The sequence below is a fragment of the Phaseolus vulgaris genome, unplaced genomic scaffold (assembly GCF_000499845.2).
Source record: "Phaseolus vulgaris cultivar G19833 unplaced genomic scaffold, P. vulgaris v2.0 scaffold_13, whole genome shotgun sequence".
In the NCBI taxonomy this organism is placed as follows: domain Eukaryota; kingdom Viridiplantae; phylum Streptophyta; class Magnoliopsida; order Fabales; family Fabaceae; genus Phaseolus; species Phaseolus vulgaris.
In genome coordinates this window covers 997,425-1,019,382 of record NW_027174082.1, presented here as the reverse complement: position 1 = coordinate 1,019,382, position 21,958 = coordinate 997,425, and the positions used below count along the sequence as shown (strand labels likewise).

The following is a 21,958-nucleotide window of genomic DNA, read 5'->3' as shown; positions in this document are numbered from 1 at the left end:
TAATTTCAAAAAATATATTATGAAAAAAGAATTTCAAAAAAAGTAATCCAAAAATTTATTAAAAAAAAAGTTTTTTTAAAAAAAATTAGTAGGATCTATAAAGAATTTTGATAAAGTGCTGGAAGAAACACCCTTTATTGAAACATGGATAAACCCAACATGTCTCCTTTTTACTCTTCTTGGTCCCTGGAAACAGGTGAGTCAGATCAGATTCCAAAGTCTATTTTATCATAACTAATTTACCTATTAAAAAAGAATTATAGTATCAAAATATAAAATAAAAAACATGAACTCAAGATCATATATAGTTATCCAATCTCTTCTTGTGTAAAGCATTAAATGGCTGCCACATACTACACAACCCCATTTCCCATTAGTCACACCAAGATCACCTTTCAGGTTTATCCTTGATCACCAGGACCACCAAGCCAACCCATATGAGCAAACATCAGCTACTTTTCTCAAACACTGTCCAACAATTCTAGCTCAAATGGAAAGCATATTTTTACCTTCTCTCTCCCTTGCAAAATTTCCTAAGTCTCAAACTTTGTGGAATTCACCACTCTTGCTTCACTCCAAACCTACCTCAGTTGCTTTCAGTTCAGTAACCCATCATCATTTGCCCAAGTGCTTTCTGTTGCAGCCACAAGGTGGTGTTATATCCAAAGCAAAAGAAAAGCAGAACCTGAGAGTTCCACATGCCTCAGAGGCTGCATCCCCAACAACAACACCAACAACAAAGGCCAATGATGGAGAAAGATGGCTTCTTGAACCAGTTGGTCAGTTACATCTTCCTCCTCTATAAAATCCTCTCTAGAAACTAGATCCTTAAAGTAACCCCTCTACAATTTTTCTGCCTTTTATAAACTAAAATCTTGCATAGAAGGTGCTTGGAATTACGCAGATAGGATCATAGGAGAGTGTACTTGAATATGGAAACTTGGTTTTTGTTTTTATTAATTTAAACATTTGTTAGGTAGAGGTGGGGGAATTGTACTAGCCTATATCATGAGATGTTTTTGAAGTATGTAGCCATCTAGGATGCAGCATACACATACCTACCCTTATTGACTGATGAGCAAGCACCTGTTACTAATCCTAAAGGCTTCAACATGGAACAAAGAAATTCGTGTTAGAATTTCATCCTGGGAATTCGTGTTAGAAATTCCTTCACGTTTCTTACAGGTTATTCAATACTAGAGGAGTAATAGAATTTGTAAAAATTATGTTTTAATGGTGACACCCTTCATTTAGATGATTGAGAATCCTAGTGGAAAATTGGGAATTCCTTGCTAGAACAACTTTGAGATTTGCGTACACATTTTGGATAATGCTTGCATTTGAAATTTTGACGACAGATTATATTATTTAGAGGAAATTGGACCGTAACTTTATTCGTTTGGGAGGGTTTTTCTATTTGTTGGTTTTAGTTTATTTAACTCCGGAGAGACTAACATTGTCACATGAGCACTGTTAAAATACAAATGAATGGTTTGAAAATGGTATTTTGTAAGATACATCACAGTCATGCATGATTTTTCTTAAAAACAAATTGAGAAATTAGTTTGGAAAATTTAAGTCACAACTACAGCAAAGCATTTCCCACTAGGTGAAGTTGGCTAAATATTGTGTTCTGTTCTAAACCAAATCTTTAAAGAATCCATTTTATTATAGAGCCTTTTCATCAGTCTAATTTTTGAATTTTTTGTTCCACATCCACCTTTTTCTCTAACTATTGGGCTATCCTCTGTTTGATCACTTGGCTCTGTTGATGTTTTTCTCTCATGTCCACCATCTTCTAAAATGCTAGATACCAATGAAACTTTATCGGTAAATATCAACAATATCTAAATTCTAACTTTCTAAATTTAAATAATAATTAAATATATTTTTATCTTTATGTAAAAGATATTTTTTAAAAACTTAATATTTTCTTAAAACTAATTTAAATAAAAGATATTAAGCAAATATTATAAACATTTCTCCTTGTCTTAACATGTTTATTTGAATTTCAAATTTCATTCTCCTTCTTTTAATGCTTGATTTTTCCCTTTTTTTTCTTGAAATTATTGTCCTTTTCTTTCTTCCATAGTATCTTCATTTGATTTGATATTGTTTAATGTATTTCTTCTTTTATCAATCTTATCTTTTTTTTATTGGATCTTTGATGGATGTTAAAATGTGATTCTTCATCTACTTTCTCTCCTTGGACTTCAAACTTCTTTAAGAGATAACCATCCTCCATTTATTTTGATCCTTGTTTTACATTTTTATCTTCCAGAACAATTTGTTATCCATTTCCAATTCTTACTTTAAAAATAACTGAGTTGTTGAGATGTTTGAAAAGTTCTCGATCACGAGAGTCATCTGGTTTGTACAACTACTATCTATAAGCCAATCTTTTGTAGATTTGTTAATTGTAACACATGATGTTGCAAGAAGTAATTCCTCTTTTAATTCGTCCTCTACAATCTAGACAACTTCTTGGGGATGTTGAAATTTGCTTATCTTTTCTATATGTCCCAATTGACCACTTTTTTGCATTTTACATCTAGGCTCCACCAATACTTGTTGTGTTGGTGATTATTTTTCTTGCAATAGGGACAAGACAAAAAAACATTTCTGTTGTTGTTTTGGTATTTTCTCCTTTTGTGTTCTTCTTGACTTCGAAAGAACATTAGATAGTAAGAAGTAAATACCTTCAACAACACAATCTTCTCTCAATAATTCTCCATTGCTCTTGTGCTTCCATGCCATGCATCACTTTTGTCAAAATAATTGTAGATAGATCGTTTGTGTTTTCCAATGACGTGATAAATGTTTTGTATCTATCCAGTATCATTACCAAAATTTTCTCAGGAGACTTCTTAACCAATCATTTTATTTTGTTATCAATATCCATATTCCTTAATTATCTCAACTCTTTCATCGTTTTTCACCTCAAATTCTCTTATCATATTTAACACTTTCATGCCTTGAATCTTTTTGTTTCCTTCATATTTTCCTTTCAAATAATCCCAATTATTTTCAGAAGACTTTGTGGCCATGATTCTGGTGAGGACCATTTGTGTAACACCAGCAAATAAAAGGCATGACTTTGCATTTGCCTTCTTTGTCTTTTTTTTCCTTTTGTACTTTTGATTTGGGCCATGGTAAGATTTGTAGGCAGCAGATCAACGATGTAAACCTCTTCCACATCTTCTAGCCCTTCTAGTTAAGTTTGCATTCTTACTTTCCATAAATCACAACTTTAGCCACAAAAAAGTTGCATAACAACTTGTGAGAAATTTATTTCTCTTTCCATTCTACGTGTCAGTAAGAACTATGACTCTATAGGGATTTTGGACTTTGGAAATATATTTTAAATATATAAGAGATATATTATATGAAAGAGTTTGTGATTTATTTTATTTATGTACTCTAAATATAGAGTAAAAATGTAACAAAATATCAAATATCAACAATATTTCAATCCTAGCTTCCTAAATCTAAATAATAATAAAATATATTTTTATAATATGTAGAAGATATTTAAAAAAAATAGAAATATTTTCTAAAAACTAATTTAAATAAAAGATATTATTCAATTATTCTCTACATATCTTTCATAAAGTCCTTCATAATCTTATATTTTTCCTTATTGACTATTCAACATTCATCAATGCATTTAGCAACCTTTATTTTATCCTTTTGTATTCTCCAATATTTAATACAATACAGCATCATTAGTCATATGGTTGTTCACTGTCAGTTTATAGTTTTTCGTTATTCCTGTTATTAGACCTTAGTTTGTTATTTTGTTAGAAAACGGTCTTCTATTAGTTGCTTACTGCTCTCTCAGAAAAAAAAAACTCAGAAAGATAAATCCCACCTTTTTTTTTCAGAAAAGAGAATTATGTATTATCACTCACTGAAAGTAAAATTACATGATTATGGATTTGTTTGGATGAATTTCTCCATAAACACTTCTACGGAGAAAAAAAATAAGAAATAAGTTAAAATTAGCTTCTTCATGAGCTAAAATTAATTTATTTATAAGCTAATTTGTAGAAATTCTTCTGTATAATATCTCCTGAATTTGTATTTTTAACTTATATAGCAAATTTCAAATTTTTCTCTTAAATTTCTTGTGAAAAAGCTCATCCAAACAATTCATATATACTAGATGAGAAAGCTTACCAAGATATAATAATAAAAGAGAAACTAAAAACTGTAGTGACTTTGACATGCAGTAAAGTTTTCCTTGTAGCTTAGAAATCACCTCCCTATCATAAATACTACCAACACCTAAGCATTCTTCCATTTCATCCACCAAGCTTGAATCCCATTTTTTCCAGTTTGATCACTTATTTAAGACAGCAGCATTATCATCTTTGCAACCCACCCTTATTACTCCCATGCCAGCCTCTCAACATTCATTATCATAATGCATCATCACTTGTCTTATGGAGTAAACTTTTTCTTTTAGCTTAAGAAGCATCTTTCCATCTCTAATAACGCCCAAACCACCCTTGATTTCATCCACCCAGCCTAAATCCTTTGATTTACATCTCTTACTGCTTTGTCACTCTGTGTGGTAGATCAAAGACACCTAAAATGTGACTTGTAGTATAAAATAATCTGCATTTTTTTTCTCCAAGTCAGTGCTAGCATGTGTCTTGTTGAACATTCATTCTTTATACTCTGGTGCTAGTTTGATTCATGGATGTTTAATATGTCCGAATATTCTAAGCTTCATGACTGCTTGACGGCTAAGAGGTAGTTAAACATGACCCATCTTTTGCCACAGAAAGACTCTTAGGTTGTCTTGTAGTCAATATAACAATCTTTGCTTCTTCTTTGATCATAAACTTTTCAAGAGGTAGTTAAACATTAAATAAGAAATAAATGGTTTAAGTTAAGATTTTGATAGAGCTAGAAGTACAAAATAGGAGTTTGTGAGGTTTAAGCTCAAAGGGCCCTAAGGTCCCATTAGATTATATTAGTTATTTATGGCTCCGGGCAGTGAAGTAGTTTTATGAGTCATCATGTGGTGAAAGATGTTATTTTCTTGACACCAAAACTATTGGAAAGAACCAAAGTCCTACATTGGTAAGAGTAGTGTAAAAAATACAATTATAAATTGGGGACAATCATCACTGTATAAAGTAGTTTTATGAAGTTTTTGTGTTTAAAATCCACTTTTTAAGTTAGTATTACAATCAATTTTAATTCTAAAGGTCACCCACCATGTTATATACTTTATTGGAGATTCCACATCGACTACGAACAAGGCTAATTCATAGTATATAAGTGGGTGCAAACTTCACCTTACAAGCCGGTTTTTGTAAAGTTAAGTTTAAAGTCCACTTCTTAAGATGGTAGCAAAGTCATTTAGAGTCTATCCTAGCGAGAGTTTGTGTTGGACCTATCCTATCACCCGTTATCGGGTCTATATCAGATTATCCATAAATATAATCTAAAACTAGTACATCAGAACCGGGCATGGTGTTGTGGCGATTTTAATGTGGTTAGAAGTGTAAATGAAAGGAGAGGTGTTAGAGAAAGGGGAGACCAATCAAAGGAGATCAGTGGTTTTAATGGCTTCATCAACAGGAATCTATTGATGGAATTGCCGGTGGTGGGTAAGAAGTGTATGTGGTTGTTGGTTTCTGAGGAGTGGCTCCAAAAGTGGTCTATGAGCAAACAGTATGTGCAACCAAGGGAGGTTTCTGATCACTGTGCTATTGTAGTGAAATCCTTGGTCAAGGATTGGAATCCTAAGTCTTTCAGAACTATCGATCTGTGGCTTATGGAGAGGGGTTTTAAAGACCTTGTGAAAGATAAGTGGATGTCGTATGTTGTACATGGGAATGGAATATCTAAACTTAAAGATAAGCTTAAAATGCTTAAATCAGACTTGAAAGTTTGGAACTATGAAGTGTTTGGGCATCTAAACTCGAACAAGGAAAGGATTCTGAAGGAAATAGAGGATCTTGACTGTCAAGATGCAAATGGTGTTCTAGAAGAGAATGCTAGGTCGAAAAGAATGGAACTTATTGGTATGCTAGCGGTGATGAACAAAAAGATAGATTCTCTTATAAGTCAAAAGGCTAGAGCAAACTGGTATAAAGGTTTTTCCATTCTATGCTTAGATGGCGAAGACTTAGAAATTAGGTTAAAGGTGTTGTGGTCGGGGACCAATGGAGCGAGGAACCAAAGCTTGTTCGGAGAGAGGCGAAAAATCTGTTTGAATAAAGATTTGAGGCAGCAAAAGACTTTGGGGTTCGACTTGTTGAGGTGGAGTTTAAATCTCTCTCTGTGGAGGATAATCTAAGTCTTATTGTTGACTTCTCTGAGGAGGAGATACGGGAACCAGTCTGGAAATGCGATGGGAATAAGAGCCCTGGACCGGATGGCTATAATTTCAACTTTATCAAGAATAGTTGGGATGTTATGAAAGGAGAGATTGTAGCAGCGGTGAGGCATTTTCAGGAGTTGGGTAATATACCGAAAGGTTGTAATGCATCCTTTATAGCCTTAGTCCCTAAAGTGAGGGACCCCTTAAGGCTTGACCAATATAGACCTATCTCTCTAGTGGGGGAACTTTACAAAATCATTTCAAAGGTTCTATCTAGTAGAATCAAGTGTGTCTTACCCTCTGTTATTAATGAAAGTCAATAAGCTTTTTTGAAGGATAAAGGAATGTTAGACAGTGTTCTTATGGAAAATGAAGTGGTGGAGGATATCAGGGGGCATGGGAAACATGGGTTGTGTTTGAAGGTTGATTATGTGAAGGCATATGACTCGGTAAGGTGAGAATTCCTTTATCATATGTTGCAGAGGTTGGGCTTCCATAGTAAATGGATTAAATGGGTTAGAGGTTGTTTGGAATCTTCATCAATATCTGTGTTGGTCAATGGTAGTCCTGTGGAGGAATTTAGACCATCAAGAAGGCAGGGTGACTTGCTAGTGCCATTCCTATTTATTATGGTAGTTGAAGGCTTAGTGGGGTTAGTAAGACAAGCTTTAAAAGCTAGTCTGCTTTCAGGTATGAAGATTGGAAGGAATGAGGTAGAGGTGTGTTTGCTACAGTTTGCGGATGATACCTTGTTCATGTGTGAAGATTCTCTTAACAATATGATCATTATTAAAGCTTAGGGGATATGAGATTGCCTTAGGACTGAAGATCAACTTCCATAAGTACTACGCAAAGACTTTTAACTGTAACTTGACGAGGGTTCCTTTTATTTATTTGGGCCTGGAAGTGGGAGGTAATCAAAGGAAGAGGCTCTTATGGGAACCAATTCTAGAAAAATTAAAAGCCAGGCTGAGTGTGTGGAGGGGAATATTTTTGTCTCTGGCAGGTAGAATATGCTTAATTAAGTTGGTCTTTACAACGCTTCCCCTCTTTTACCTATCCTTCTTCAAGATTCTGGATTCAGTTTGCAAAAGCATTATCAGTATACAAAGGAAGTTTCTATGGGGTTGGGGGAAGGAAAACAGACCAATACCGTGGGTGAGTTGGGAGAATTTATGTAAATCGAAATAGGAGGGAGGTTTGGGGTTTTAAGATATTCGAAAGTTTAATATTGACCTGTTAGCTAAGTAGAAATGGCGTCTCATAAGTGAAGAGGAAGGGAAAAGGAAAGATATGTTGGTCTCAAAATATGGAACGGAAGCAGGCAATCCTAGGGTACATGTTAAACACCAATATTGGTGGTGGAGAGACTTGTCAAAGGTTTGCTGTGAGGGAGGAGTAGTAGGATGGTTCCAAGAGGCTTTAAGATGGAAAATAGGAGCGACCAGGATCTAAAAGTGGGAGAGGTAGGGGGTGGGAAGAGTCACTATGGCATTGGCGCCTTAGGTGGAGGCGTGAAAGGTTTGTATTAAGAAGTGAACTTTAAGCCTAACTCAACCTCATAAAACCAGCTTATAAGGTGAGGTTTGCACCCACTTATATACAATGAAATGTCCTCATATCTAGTCGATGTGAGATCTCCAACACACCCCTTCTCGTCGAGAATGACAGCTCGTGCGTGGGACAACATATTATGGGTGGTTCTATAACGATCCAATAGTGGGTGGCCTGATAAGCCCAACAAACATTCGCTAGGATAGGCTTGAAAATGACTCTGATACCATATTAAGAAGTGGACTTTAAGCCTAACTCAACCTCATAAAACCGGCTTAAAAGGTGAGGTTTGCACCCACTTATATACAATGAAATGTCCTCATCTCTAGTCGATGTGGGATCTCCAACAGTTTGAATGGGAATCTCTGTTGGAGGTTGATCTGTTTTCATTCATATCTGGGGCTTCTCTAATAAGGGAGGTGAAAGATTTTCAGAAGTGGGGGAGTGAGGATTCCGGGTTGTTCTCTGTGAAGTTTGCGTTTACTTGCTAAGCATGCCAGTGGACAACACAATGACTTATTCACATGTCTGTGGAAGTGGAAGATCAAAGCTCTACCCAATGTGTTGACCCAACTTGGAGGGTTTTGCTGGACACACTCCCTACTAGAATGTATCTAAGTAGGAGAAGGGTTTTGGTTGAATTTGCATTATGTGGTATGTGCCAAGCTGAGGATGAGTCTAGCCAGCATCTATTTCTAGAGTGCAAGCATGCTCAAAGTGTTTGGTCTTTGTGTTTTAGATGGATAGGTATCCTCGGTGTCCAGCATAATGATCTGAAGTGTCATTTTGAGAGTTTCCATCTTGTTCAGGTTAACAACAAACAAAACTTGATTCAGAAAGGTATATGGGCAGCGTTAGTATGGAGTATCTGGGATCAAAGGAACAATGTTATATTCAAGCAAGGCATAGTTGATGTTGAAGAGATCTTTCAGAAGGCACAACTCAAATCTTGGTTGTGGCTAAAGCACAAGGTACCCTCTTATAACCACTCCTTTGTGGATTGGGTTTTGAATCCCCTCCCTTGCATTAGTAGATTCAGGTAACGTTATGAAAGGGATTTTTAGGTGTTACGGCCAAGGAGAAAGGTGAAGAAGGTGTGCGGGAGCCACTAGTTAGGGGTGAGCCCTTTGTGATTGTTGGGCTCTTTATGGTAGAACTAAACTCTTTGGTACCTCTGGCTCTGCGGGAGGTGTGACCCCTCTAGTTGATGTTTTCCCTTAGTTGGGATTATGCATAATTATTCAGGTCCAGCACTCACGCTACATAAAGATATGTTTTTCTGGTGTGAGATTTGGAATTGAGAGGGAGCAGCAGTGGTGATATCTTTGTTCATGAGGAGTATCCTTACTCTGTTAACCAAGGGGTTTTTTCAGGAACTAGGCAAAATTATGTAGCACTTGAGGAAGTTATGCAGTCTTCATACAGAATATTGTAGTCTTTGTAGCTTTTGCACTGGTATATGCAGATGGTTTTTGCAACAAAGGCTGAATCCTGGCTTGCCTTTGCTATCATGCTTGTTGGTGTTGACGTCAAAGCACTAATGTTTCGTTGTAGATTGGGCAGTGATACCGCAGGGCCATGTATACAAAATCAGTACACATACTAAGCGTGGATAAAGTATAAAGCTAATAAGAAAGAGACAAATTAAGATGGCTTCATGAATTTCTGATCTGTAATACAAGGGAGTCAATGGACCACATCCACTTGCTTGGACAGGGCTAATCTACTAGGAGGTCTAGTCACATTGGCGTGGAGGAATCTTAATCAGATTTGGCAGGGCAGTCTTAAGGTCAAATTGCTCATTCTATGAGAACAAAGTAGCAAGTTCAATACAAAAGTCTAGCCTCGAATAGAAGTACTTAATAAAATGTCAGAATGTGCTGCAGCTACAATCTTAGCTTTTTATGCTTTTTGTGCAGCATATTTGAAGCACAAGCGTTGCACTTTTCCTGCTTAATTGAGCACACTTCATCATGTCGGTGCATCATCTCTGATCTTGTTGGTGCTTAATGTGATCTTTAGTGTGAGGTTGTCACGTCTGGAAGCAATGAGTGTAGCTGCTGGCTGTTGTGGAGGTAGGTTCTGCACAATGTGAAGTATAGGAGAGGCGTATTATTGAAGAGTGGATGCCAACTTTTTCAATGCAAATACTGCTGCCAATAATGTAAATTCTGGTTTGTTGTGTTGTTCCTGTCATAGCATCAATGCTCCTTTGCAGATAAGAGACTTTATTGGTGGAATTGGTTGCGGTGAATTGTTCAAATTCTGAGAACTACTTTTCTCTTCCATCCAGTTTTGATGCTGCCAGAATCATGCATAATTGCTGCATAATGGTTATTTATTTAGTTTGTGTTGCACATTGCTGGAAAGTGCACTTTATATACACATAGTAGCTTTTTAGGATGTGAAACAGAATTGTTCTGCAGGTTTTTTGTGAGCCTTCTCTGTGTATTCAGGTCTTTTTAAGAACCCAAACCCTTAGTTGGTAAGGGGTTCTTGACTCATGTATATGGGTTGGGACACCCCTGAAGTATCCCATTTTTAATTTTATTAATTCTTTCTGATAAAAAAAAATCTAATCTCATGCACAAGTTGGTAGTCTCATTGTAAAGGTGCAAACCTTATCGTACGAGTCAATTGAGTTAGATTTAAAGTTCACTTCCTAAGACATTTTATGTATAAGTAGAGACAACTGAGTTAAAAAGTAAAACTTGTGCATAACATTTCTTGACTGACTAGAAAACTGTGGTCACATAATAGGACCTTTTCAGGTATCCATTTTATGTACTTGTTTTAATATGATTTTCTTTGTCTGAAGATTAACAAGGCTGATTATCACATTGGAAACATAATGAATGTTATTTGATAGGAGATGGTGATACAAGACATATAGGTTACAAGGTTCAGATGCCAGGTGCATATGAAATCGCTTCTGTAAGTAATTTTATCATCAATAATGTTTTGTGCCCGAGTATTCTTCAGAATAACTGGCTTTTGAATTATGTAGAGTGAGGTGACTGTTGGACGTGTACCTGATAAAGCTGATCTAGTAATTCCAGTTGCAACAGGTATAGTCTTCCATTGAGAAATTGCTTTCTATAAACATAAATCCATTTTTAAAAGCTAGAATCATACAAGTCTAAGGATCTGTATTGGATTGGGATTTTAAAACTCTAATTTGATATAAGAAAAGTCTAATGGATTATAATTTATTTTAAAAGGCTTTGATTAAGATTTTATAGTTTGGATTTTAATGGATTTATATGGTAAGAATTTAAAAGATTTGAAAGATTATGGAACATTTTTATAAAACTTGAAGATGGATTCATAAGATTGTAAAGAATTCTACGGCTTTTAAAAGAATATTCGAAATTACAATAGTCATTAAAAAATAATAATAGGGTTGGATAAAGAATAAATCCAATACAACTTTTTCAATCTTTTAATTGTTAATTAGTAATCGATTTTAACTTCATATCTTCCTTAGTTATCTAAAGATAAGTTTTGTTGTTCCTTCCATTGAGTCTCTATAATAGGTAAAAAATTATGTGGTATGTTATATAATAATACTCAATATAGAGATTTGTCTATTCATTTAATTGAAAATTCATTATTCTTTGCTGACAAAGTTATGAAGTACTCTACATAAATATATCGTCTAACAAAGAGAAAAAAAAAGATAATGTGTGATGAGAGAAAGAAAAGTTTGACATTAGCATCAATAAGAACAAAAGTCTTTAGATGAGATTGTTTGATAGTTGTGATGTTTATAAAATTTGATGACCAACATGGAATTAGTGGCCGAGATCTATCTGAGAATAATAATCGAGCAAATCTCGAGAACTTAGAGCTAACTAATTACCTAAGGCACCTAAAATTAATAGAATCAACACATACGAAATATTTGACAAATACAATCACTAACTCAGTTATTTGTACTAATATGGACCCACCAACATGAAAGTCCATGTGACCCTGTAAATACATGGACCAAGGTTAAATAAATGTATGTATTTAAATCGAATATTAAATATTAACTTGAGTGTCAGAGAACTTGTTTATAAGTACTCCCTTTCTTGCACGTTCTAGTCAAGATATGAGACCCCATTGTGACCAAGAATCCAAGATCTAGTAGAGTACGAAAAGAGAACTTTCCGGCTTGTACAAGAATCAATACTCCACTCAGGAGGATGAACAATGTCAACATAAGCCTTAAGAGCGAGATACTATTAACCAATAATTCAGTCACGTGTTTTTTTAAGTGAAACAATGCATTAAGTGTTAGGAATTCGACAACATCCTATGCTCGAAGCTAGAAAACTTGAACCATATCTCATCCCTTTGGCCCTTAGCCCTTTCTCATATATGAAATGAATATCATTGGATCATTTTCACTTGAGGAGGGGCAGTGCAATTCCTACTGGTAGTAGTTGATCATTTCACAAAGTGGATTAAAGCTAGAATGTTAGAGTTTCATTTGGAAAAACATCATATGCCAATATGGTGTCCCCGATACTTTCATCTCTGAAACAAAAGACAGTCCTTTGACAAAAGACTCATTGAATTTTATGAAGGACTCAACATCTGCCATGTAGCCAGCTTGGTGGAGCATCCCCAGACAAATAGATAGGTTGGGGCTGCTAACGAGGTCATTTTAAATGAATTAATAAACATTTAGGTATAACCTAAGGCAAAGGACCGAGGAGTTGTTGGAAACTCTATGGACATATAGGTGCACACACCAGTCGGCCATGCTAGAGATCTCATATGGTCATGTATACGACACCAATGTCATGATCCCAGTCGAATCGGCAAACTCTCATTAAGGAGATAACTCTTCAACCTAAATATACCTACTCGAACCATTAGACAATGCTTGAATCAGGGACGAGGCTTGCAAAATTAGAGCGTCCAAAAGATATAACTCCAAGGTAAAGTCGAGAACCTTCCAATAGGGTGATCTCATATGGAGGATGCATAGTGATACAAGAAAAAGAGAATGAAAGTTTTGGACCAATTGGGAAGGACCCTTCCGAATCCATAGTGAAGTTAAAACCATCATCCATCGACTTAAGCACCTCTCAGGCAAGCCGATATCGAAGACGTGGACTACAACGCACTTGAAATTCTATTTTAGCTGACATTATATTGTAATTAACGAGACACTTAATAAACTCTACATTCATTATTTCACTTGTTATCAATGGTTGAGATACACAAAAACTAAGCATCAACTAAGATGCAAACACTAAGCATCAATTGAGATGAAAAACTAAGCATTAACCGAGATGCAAACATCAATCAAGATCGAGATGTGAAAGCTAAGCATAAACCAAAATGCAAGTATTAACCAAGATGCCAAAACTAAGCATCAATCAAGATGCAAGCATAAATCGAGATGCAAAAACTAAGCATTAATGGAGATGCAAGCATTAATCAAGATGTGAAAATTAATCATCAACCGAGATGAAAAAACTAAGCATCAACCGAGATGACAAGCATCGATCGAGATGTCAAGCATCAACTGAGATGCAAGATGTTCATAGATTATCAACTGAGAATTTCAAAGATATTACCAAGAGGTAAGCAAAATGAAAAAATAATTCTAAATGCAAACAGAAAAGCATAGAAAAATAGAAAGGCAAAGGCATCGACAAGGAATATCATTAAAAAGCAAGTAATATTCATTCTTGTAAATCGAGCAATAAGTCCCAACAAGCACTTTCAAAAAAGTATACAAAAAATTTTGTTCAGCCTATATAGAGACTAACAAAAAAAATCTTTAAACATAGTCAGTTGTCACCAAGACCAACCCTCGCTGGAAATGTCATCCACCGACATGAGTTTACTTTGATGCATATCCTTAAATATATCAAACTTGCCCTCCTTAGTAGAAACTCCATAAAAATATCACCTGTTAAGTGGCTTGGTTAAATAAAGCCTTCTTCATGAACATCGAGTCTTTGTGACTTGTTGTCGGAGTTGCCTCACAACCAACATGAAGTTAGTGCAACTTGAGCCATTATGCCTAAAAATACTATATCGACTAGTCCTCGGACGTCGTTGACCGCTAGTGAAGGTGGGGCCATGTACGCTGGGTCCCACGAGCGGTGTGGGCCGATGTCTCGCAAGACATGTAAGTCAAGGCGCCGAAGAGTGGTCAGGCGTCGATCACCAGGATGTGCTGATGGGTCCTCGACAACAGAGTGAAGGCGATGTGACATCGGACATCGGTGACTTAAACAACAGAGCTTGGCCACGAGAGGTGGATCCCTGACCATGCACCAATTATCAGTTAGGGAAAAGCCTAGGTCACGAGGGGTCCATGTGTGTGGTGTGGATGACACGTCCATGCGTAATACAAGTAAAGAGCCACTGGAAGAGATACGACCCGTGAGGGTCATGTTCAGGGGTGAACTGCATGCATGGCACGTGAACAGCTAGGGCACTCCCAAGACGGATGACCCCAGAGATTAGGTGCACAAGTTGGTACCCGAGTGGTTATCCCGTTAGAGGTTGCACTCCAGTCAGGGAGCCTTACGCGCCAGATCGCCCTAAGAGTAGGTGATAGCGATGCTAAGGCACACCCTTAGTAACCCTAATTGCAGTTAGCGGAAACAACAGAAACCGTAGAGTGTATAAAGAGTAGTATCAAACCTAATAAGGTACACAAGGTTTTTACACAACTTTTAGGCTAAGACACACACAGTTTTACGGAGAAAGCTTTTCAGAAGTTTTGGTGTTTCCTAGCCCAGTACTGACTTGAGCGTCAGATTGCAAACGAGCTCTAGGGCGCCCTTTGTCTTTGCATTTTCAGGTGTTTGATCGAAGAGAGGCACGAACAAAGGCAGAGATAATTGGACGTGTGATCATCGTAGACGTACGAAGACAATCGAAGTCAACCGACATGAACAAATACAAAAACATTTAACAATGTTAAAATCTCATCCAATAACCGCTAACACAAATTTTGAAGAGTTTTCTGCCAAATCACGGAAGGTTCTAAACTTTACACGACATTGTCCCTCAAGTTACGGGCCTAGGTAGGTAGCTGAGACTACCTCGGCATAGTTGAGATAGTGCTCACCCAAGAAGATAAAATTTTCTTGCAACATTTTGCAAACCGAGATGACCTCAACATAAAACAAACAATATTATGAAAATGACTCTAGAAAAGCAAAGCCTTCGAGTATGGGGGACTAGTGCATTACACATGACCGGCACCATCTTGGAATTTGTGATCGAGATCTACTTGAGAATAATAACTGAGCACATCTCAGGAACCTGACTCAAGTAACTACTTAGGGCACCCAAATTAACATAATCGAGGCGTATGAAATGTCTGACTAATACGAGGACTAACTCGGTTATTTGTGTTAATCTAGACCCATAAACATGAAAACCCATGTGATCCTATAAATACATGGACCAAGGTCAGACAAATGTATGTATTTAATAACGTTTATCATTCTAATCATCGAATACCAAATATTAAATACTAAATATTGACTTGAGTGTAAGATGACCTTTTGCATAACTCTTTTTCTTACACGTTCCAACCGAGATCTAAGATCCAAAAGTCGAGACTTCATTATGACCAAGAACCCAAGACCTAACAATATACGTGAACAAAATTCATTGAAATCTTCATTAAAAAGAATCCATTGAAATTTGTACATTATTAGATACAATAAAATTTTATGAAAGTTGTAAAAATTAGGATTTTAAAAGAATATTTTAACCTTACTACATGTACAATACCACAGAGAATATTTTGTTAAGGTATTTCTTCTAGTACCTATATATTTTCTCCTTGTACCTTTAGGGAAAAGTCTAAATTAGATATGAGTTGAAAACATTTTAGATTGTAAAATTTAAAAAAAAAATATATATTTTAGATTGTATAATTTGAAATGTATTACGGATTGTAAAATTCAGAACATATTTTTAAATATAAAATATATTTTAAATTATATAATCTAAAACTTATTATGAATGTCTATAATACGATTTTGGATTGTGTAATACAAAAATCACTCTAGATTAATATATTTCCATTTCCAAATTCCATAATCTAAAAATCTGAAAGTTTTAAACCTTTGCAACACCTTCATGCAGATCTAGGAAGAAACAACAATGAAGTGCGAAAAGTAATTCTTACTTTTTTTAAATTGGGTGACAGAACCTAACCCAAACCCAAACATTTTAGACTTAACCTAAGTCATCACATCCATTCAGCTGCGAAGGCTTTCCTTTTAAAACTATCCCTTCTAAACCAATAACAACATATTCTTACTCTTATTCCTACTTAGTCAATAAAAATTTATTCTTACACTTATTCGTACTCTGTTTGAAGAATATGTTAAAAATCATGATTTTAGTTATATGGTAATACTGAATATAAAATTATTCTTCAATTAATTTAATTGGAAATCCATTGCTCCAACATCGTTGGTGAAGAAAATTGTCAAGTATTTGAGAACTTTATATTAGGAAGTGGAAAACTCAACCTCATCAAACCAGCTCATGGATGGTGAGGTTTCCATTCACTTCCCATATGACATAAAAAAAGAAAAATATGTCAACTTCAAAGAAAAAGTGTCAAGAGTTTTGAAAAAGGTTGTTTGAAGAGTGCGTATTTAAAAATTCTACTGAAAAGTCCCTTGGAATGTATTGAAATTTGTATTGCTTATGAACCATGTTTTGAATTCAAAAGCTGATCTTATATTTGCAGTGTCTGGTGTGCATGCACGTATTAAGAAGAAACAAGGGAATCTTCTTGTCACAGATTTGGACAGCACTAATGGAACATTCATTAATGACAAGCGTCTGAGACCTGGAGTAGCTGCAACTGTATCACCTGGCAATTCTATTACATTTGGTAACTTCTACAAACTTCTAATTCATCATAATTTTAACCATTCAACCCAAAAATTAGTTCAAAATAGTTAACCTTACATCTCTCCTCTAATTGGTTTAGGGCAAATTCTTCCGTCACCTTACAAATTGTGACCTACATCCGATCCTCCTTTGAAATTTCTAAAGTTACCTTTTATTCTAGAATTGAAAATTTGGAATTCAAAAATTACATTTTAGAAAAAAAAATTTGAATGTGTTCTAAAAATGAAATTTTGGAATAGAATTCGAAAATCAAAATTTCATTGTTGAAAAGCAATTCCATAATGCAAAAACTACGTTATGATTTTTTTTTCCAGAAAACTAAATCTGAAAATGTGTCTTTCCAGAATTCAGAAAAATATTTCGAAAATCCAAATCCAAAAACGTGTTTCGAAAAAGAGTTTCAGAAGTATTTTTAATCCATACCTCCCATTTTATTTAAGGGTATTTTTGTTACTTTACATATAAGTCGAATGCAAGTTCAAATTTGATAAAAAAGTAATTGCAAATTTGATTTGATCAGGTGCAAAAAGTAATTGTCATGCTTTTATACATCTTTAGAACATCTTTAGAGTGAAGTTTATAGGACTCTAATATGGCCAAACAAATTGGATATAAGCAGGGATAACCCTTATAATAAGAAAATAGAACAAACATAAACTATTTTTTTTTTGAAATACTTTTGGAAATATAAATCATGAGGTGTATGATGATAAATTCTTTCCAAATAGTTGCCCAGTTTCATAAAAGAAAAAATTATGTTGTTCACTTTTGGTTCTATGATTTCTCTGTAAAAAAAAAAAAATGTTTTCTTGTATACGTGGAGGTCTAAGGAACTTTATAACTTGGAGAGTTTTTTTCTCCACCCCTATTATGGGTTTATGGTTTAGGGTTTCTACATTTGTATCTATTCGAATGCACTTAGATAGCATCTTTGTAGTTGTTGTTTGATGGATGTCTTATGAAGTGCACAAAGTGGTGCGTTGTTTCCAATGGATTTCAAAGTATAAGAACTATCATGTCGTGAAACAATGAAATCAACATGTTTAAAGTAATAAGAAATTCGCTTCGTTCATCTAGAAAATTTAAACTGACTTTTTTTTGTCCACCTTTTGTTTTGACTTTCTCACTTGGTGGACAAAAAAATGTCTTATCTGGATACACAATCTCATGTAATTTGGCTTTGATGTTAACTTTATCAGCAATGTCAACCTCATTGAACCGATTCATGATGACACCCCACTCTTGTTGGATGGACAACTCTACTGAAGTATCACAACTTGAAATATCTAAAAACGTATCCATATGAAATGCATTGATTGCAATGGTATGCTACCTAGCCTAAAAGAAGCCAATTCACAAGCACAAGGAAGCCCATGAGTAGATCTAGTGAAGCACCCACAATGAAATCTATTTAAACCACCATATTTAACTTGATCACTCTCTTCTGCAATATACTGCGAAACATAATTTGATACAAAGTCAAAAAATTTCTTATATCTTGTCACATTAAAGACATAACCCACCACATGCAAACTTTTTTTAAATGAAGATTTAATTGCATTATGTTACAAGATGATCATCTTGTTCATGGAATCCCAACAAAAGAATAAGTCACCCATTGACGTCACACGGGTCCTCTTTAGAATGCAATGTGCAGACTTCGTTCAAGCCTTAACAAATTTTTCTGTGTGGATTTAACCAGGTACTAATCACATATTCAGTAAATATAGGTCATGATGAACAAAAAACATTAAATGCCTCCCCACGATGTTTATAAGACTCTACATTATGACAATCAACAATAGCCCCTAGATTCCATCACTTGATCCCATGTCTCTTTTCGATAACAATCATTTTACATTTTTATTAGTGTGGAAAGCACATAATAAATGAGTAGGTTCGGGAAACATAACATTTATTGAATTCATTTGAGCAATATCTCTATCACTGACCATGACCTTTAGGTATGAATCAACTCTCAAAAGCAAATCTCTAAGTTTCTCAAAGGCCCATACAGTGTTATGTTATCGTTTTGATGCGAGTAACATAAATGCAACACCGAAGGTGAACCCCATTGATGTAACACCAACAACCTCAAGCAAGGGCATCTTATACCTATTAGTTTTTTTCGTATTGTCCATCATCAACACAATGTTAAAGGAATTTAATAACTTCACTAAATAAAGGTGTGTCCAAAATAAATCTTGCACGACATTCATCTCCTCCTCAGACCTAGACCAATGGACATACATATCTCGCTCAAGTAACATCATCAATTGATGCATTTCAGTTTTGTCACCTCATTTTGAATTTCTATACATATATTGTGCATTGTAAACTTGCTTTATGATGGTCCCATTTTTCTTTATATGCTCTTTCATAGTTAGCAAAATATTTCTAGGCTTCACTATATTGTCTATCATGTTCATAAGTATTGACTTCTCAATAGATGTGAACCTACCAACATATGGATGACCAACCAACGTATTTTTCAAGTCATGATTATGAGACTCAAAGTAATTTAAAAGGATAGTCACATTTCCTACTTCCACCCCGAGGAACCTGTAATTTTTTCTTATATTGCCTGTATTTACCTCCTCTCTCACAACCTAATAATACAAATGTCTTCCTTCCTCATTGGCCAGTTGAAGTATTCAACGTTAATATCACAATAACAAAACCAAAATGAAACACAACCTTTCTAACCCACGTCATAACTCATCCCAAGTACGAATTATTTACTAAATATAAACGACCCAAACACACTTTACAAATTTCAATTTTACCTCATCTATAGTAAATGCATTTGTACATTCATATCCTTTCCATATATTGTTTAAGGCTTTGTTGGATATTGACTTCTCAATATTACCATGTTGACCCTCCCACACATCAACATCATCATATAATTATTGTTTGAATCCTTCGCTATTATCCATACTTTTACAAAATTAAACTTTAACCATCAAATTTCAACAAATTATTAAAAACTACCACAAAAATAAACCAATGCATTCCGGATTCACCAATCCCTAAGTCAAAAAATGTTTTTTAGATCCACCAGTCCGTAAGTCAAAAAAATGAATTCCAGATCCACCAATCCATAAGTCAAAAAATGCATTATGGATCCACAAATCCATAAGTCAAAAAATGCATTCCAGATCCACCAATCCATCAATAAAAAACTTCCGAATCTCCCAATCTGTAAGTAAAAAATACTTTTGGATCCACCAATCCGTAAGTCAATAAAATGCTTCCAGAACACCCTTGTATCAGGAAAACAAAAATTTCACTTACAGAGCAACCATTCCATAGATCAAATTTTCACTTGTGGATTGATCCGTCCATAGCAGAATCGCGGATCCCAATTTTTGGGAACCTAAAATCTTCTTAACTACCCACCCTATTCAACGAAACTTAGTTCTTACCTTTAAAAGTCAACAAACATTTCGACAACGCAACCCACACCTCCACCAACACCACCAATTAATGAAGAAGAAGAATGATAGTCACTCAACTTATTCACAGTACCCTTTTAAAAAAAAGGTCAAGGCTAGTTTTGAAATGGCTAGTTTTGAAATTTTTAAAATTGTAGGGACGCAAAAAGAAAAATGTAGGGTACCAAAAAAAACTCCCACTTATGTAGTTAAAGTATCCTATGTAGATTGAATCAGTTGGTATACCCAAATAATTAACTGGTACCGAATTATATAAAAAATTATTATTTTACTTTTAATAAAAGATTTCTTCTACACTTACTTAAGTAAAGAATAATATATATATATATATATATATTATTTATTTTTTGAGATATGTATTCAGAATAAAACTACGATGAAAAATAATTTATCTATTATTTTTTCTTTAATTTTTTGAGATTGAATTAAGATCAAAATTACGATGAAATTTCAAATTGAATTATTTTTTTGAATATGTTGATCTTAATGTTGTGTATGAAGATAGAAAAATGGTTTCAAAGATTAATATTTGTTTTTGTTTTAGGATTTCACATTGATTAGAGAGATAAAAATATTTCATAGTATATAAGTGGGTGTAAACCTCACCTTACAAACTGCTTTTATAAAGTTGAGTTAGGCTTAAAGTCTATTTTTTAATATGATATTTGAATAATTTAGAATCTTTTTTAGTTGGAGTTTGTTGGGTCTCTCGTGTCATTCGCTATCGGACACTCATACTATTTAATTTCACACACAAGTTGACAACCTCGATGTGAGAGAGTTGTGTTGGAGATTTCATCTCGATCAGAGATGACATTTCATAGTATATAAGTGAGAGTAAACTTCACCTTACAAATCAGTTTTATAAGATTGAATTAAACTTAAAAAGTCTACATTTTCGTTAAATCTCAACTAAAACAAGCTTGATCTCCTACACCAAATAATCTTACATCATTTATGAATGAAATTGAGGTAAACACACAATTTAAAGGTCGGAACACAAAATTTTGAAACAATATATTTTGAAATTCTTTATATTTATATGTTGACACCATAGTGCTATAGAATTTTAAAAGAGATTCTAATCACATGTGGAACTTTAGACAGTTGTAGCTTATTCTCTCTTTCATTACAATTGTTCACATGTTTAAAAATGATAAATTGATTATTTTGGTCATCATTTTATTTTTTTATATGAAAGTTTTTAGCTGATTTTTGTCATTAACATTTACAGGAGACACCCATTTAGCTATGTTTCGTGTATCAAAGGTAGAAAATGTGAAGGTTGCTGATACAGTTGGAGAAACTGAAATTGAACTAGACACCGACAACAAAAGTGATGGTACCGAAACAAGTTGAACATTAACTTGTAGTGTTCATGTTTGTATAGTTAAAAAAAACAAATGGTGAAAATTTTGGCTTGGTTAATTAAAACAATTAATGTATAATTCAATCTTTGTTTTTGCAATGTTGATGTATACTTGTTAAAAGGGTTGCTTGTGATTTGGTTTGAATTTAAGCCGAAAAGTCATCCAATTTATCATATTAGAAAATGAGTGCTGAAATATATTATATGTCAATTTTAAAGATTTATAAAATTTTGGTGAACCTCAGAAAAAAAAAGTAACTTTTCATCACCAAATTTTGTCACTAAAATACTTTATTTTTAATTAGAGTTATATTATCTATTGAAATATATAGAATC

At 34.5% G+C, this 21,958-nt stretch overlaps 1 protein-coding gene across 2 annotated transcripts; it reads left to right on the top strand.

Moving 5' to 3' along the window:
- The first annotated feature begins 274 nt into the window (after positions 1-274).
- Positions 275-21,743, top strand: LOC137816901 (zeaxanthin epoxidase, chloroplastic). 2 transcript variants are annotated; one of them, XM_068620071.1, is made up of 5 exons: positions 275-779; positions 10,764-10,828; positions 10,902-10,962; positions 16,629-16,775; positions 21,488-21,743. In XM_068620071.1, the coding sequence occupies exons 1-5, from the start codon at positions 491-493 to the stop codon at positions 21,610-21,612; spliced, it is 687 nt and encodes a 228-aa protein (XP_068476172.1). In that variant the 5' UTR covers positions 275-490; the 3' UTR covers positions 21,613-21,743. The 2 variants fall into 2 exon arrangements, with proteins under 2 accessions (XP_068476172.1, XP_068476173.1); XM_068620072.1 differs by lacking the exon at positions 21,488-21,743 and adding an exon at positions 17,995-18,289 and having other exon boundaries at positions 341-779.
- The last annotated feature ends 215 nt before the right edge of the window (positions 21,744-21,958 follow it).

What these genes read in the sequence shown, in the direction of transcription:
- LOC137816901 (XM_068620071.1), top strand. Translation starts at nt 491, where the DNA reads ATGGAAAGCATATTTTTACCTTCTCTCTCCCTTGCAAAATTTCCTAAG. An exon ending in ATGGCTTCTTGAACCAGTTG is followed by an intron (nt 780 to 10,763) that starts GTCAGTTACATC and finishes GTTATTTGATAG; the next exon opens with GAGATGGTGATACAAGACAT. An exon ending in AGTAATTCCAGTTGCAACAG is followed by an intron (nt 10,963 to 16,628) that starts GTATAGTCTTCC and finishes TTATATTTGCAG; the next exon opens with TGTCTGGTGTGCATGCACGT.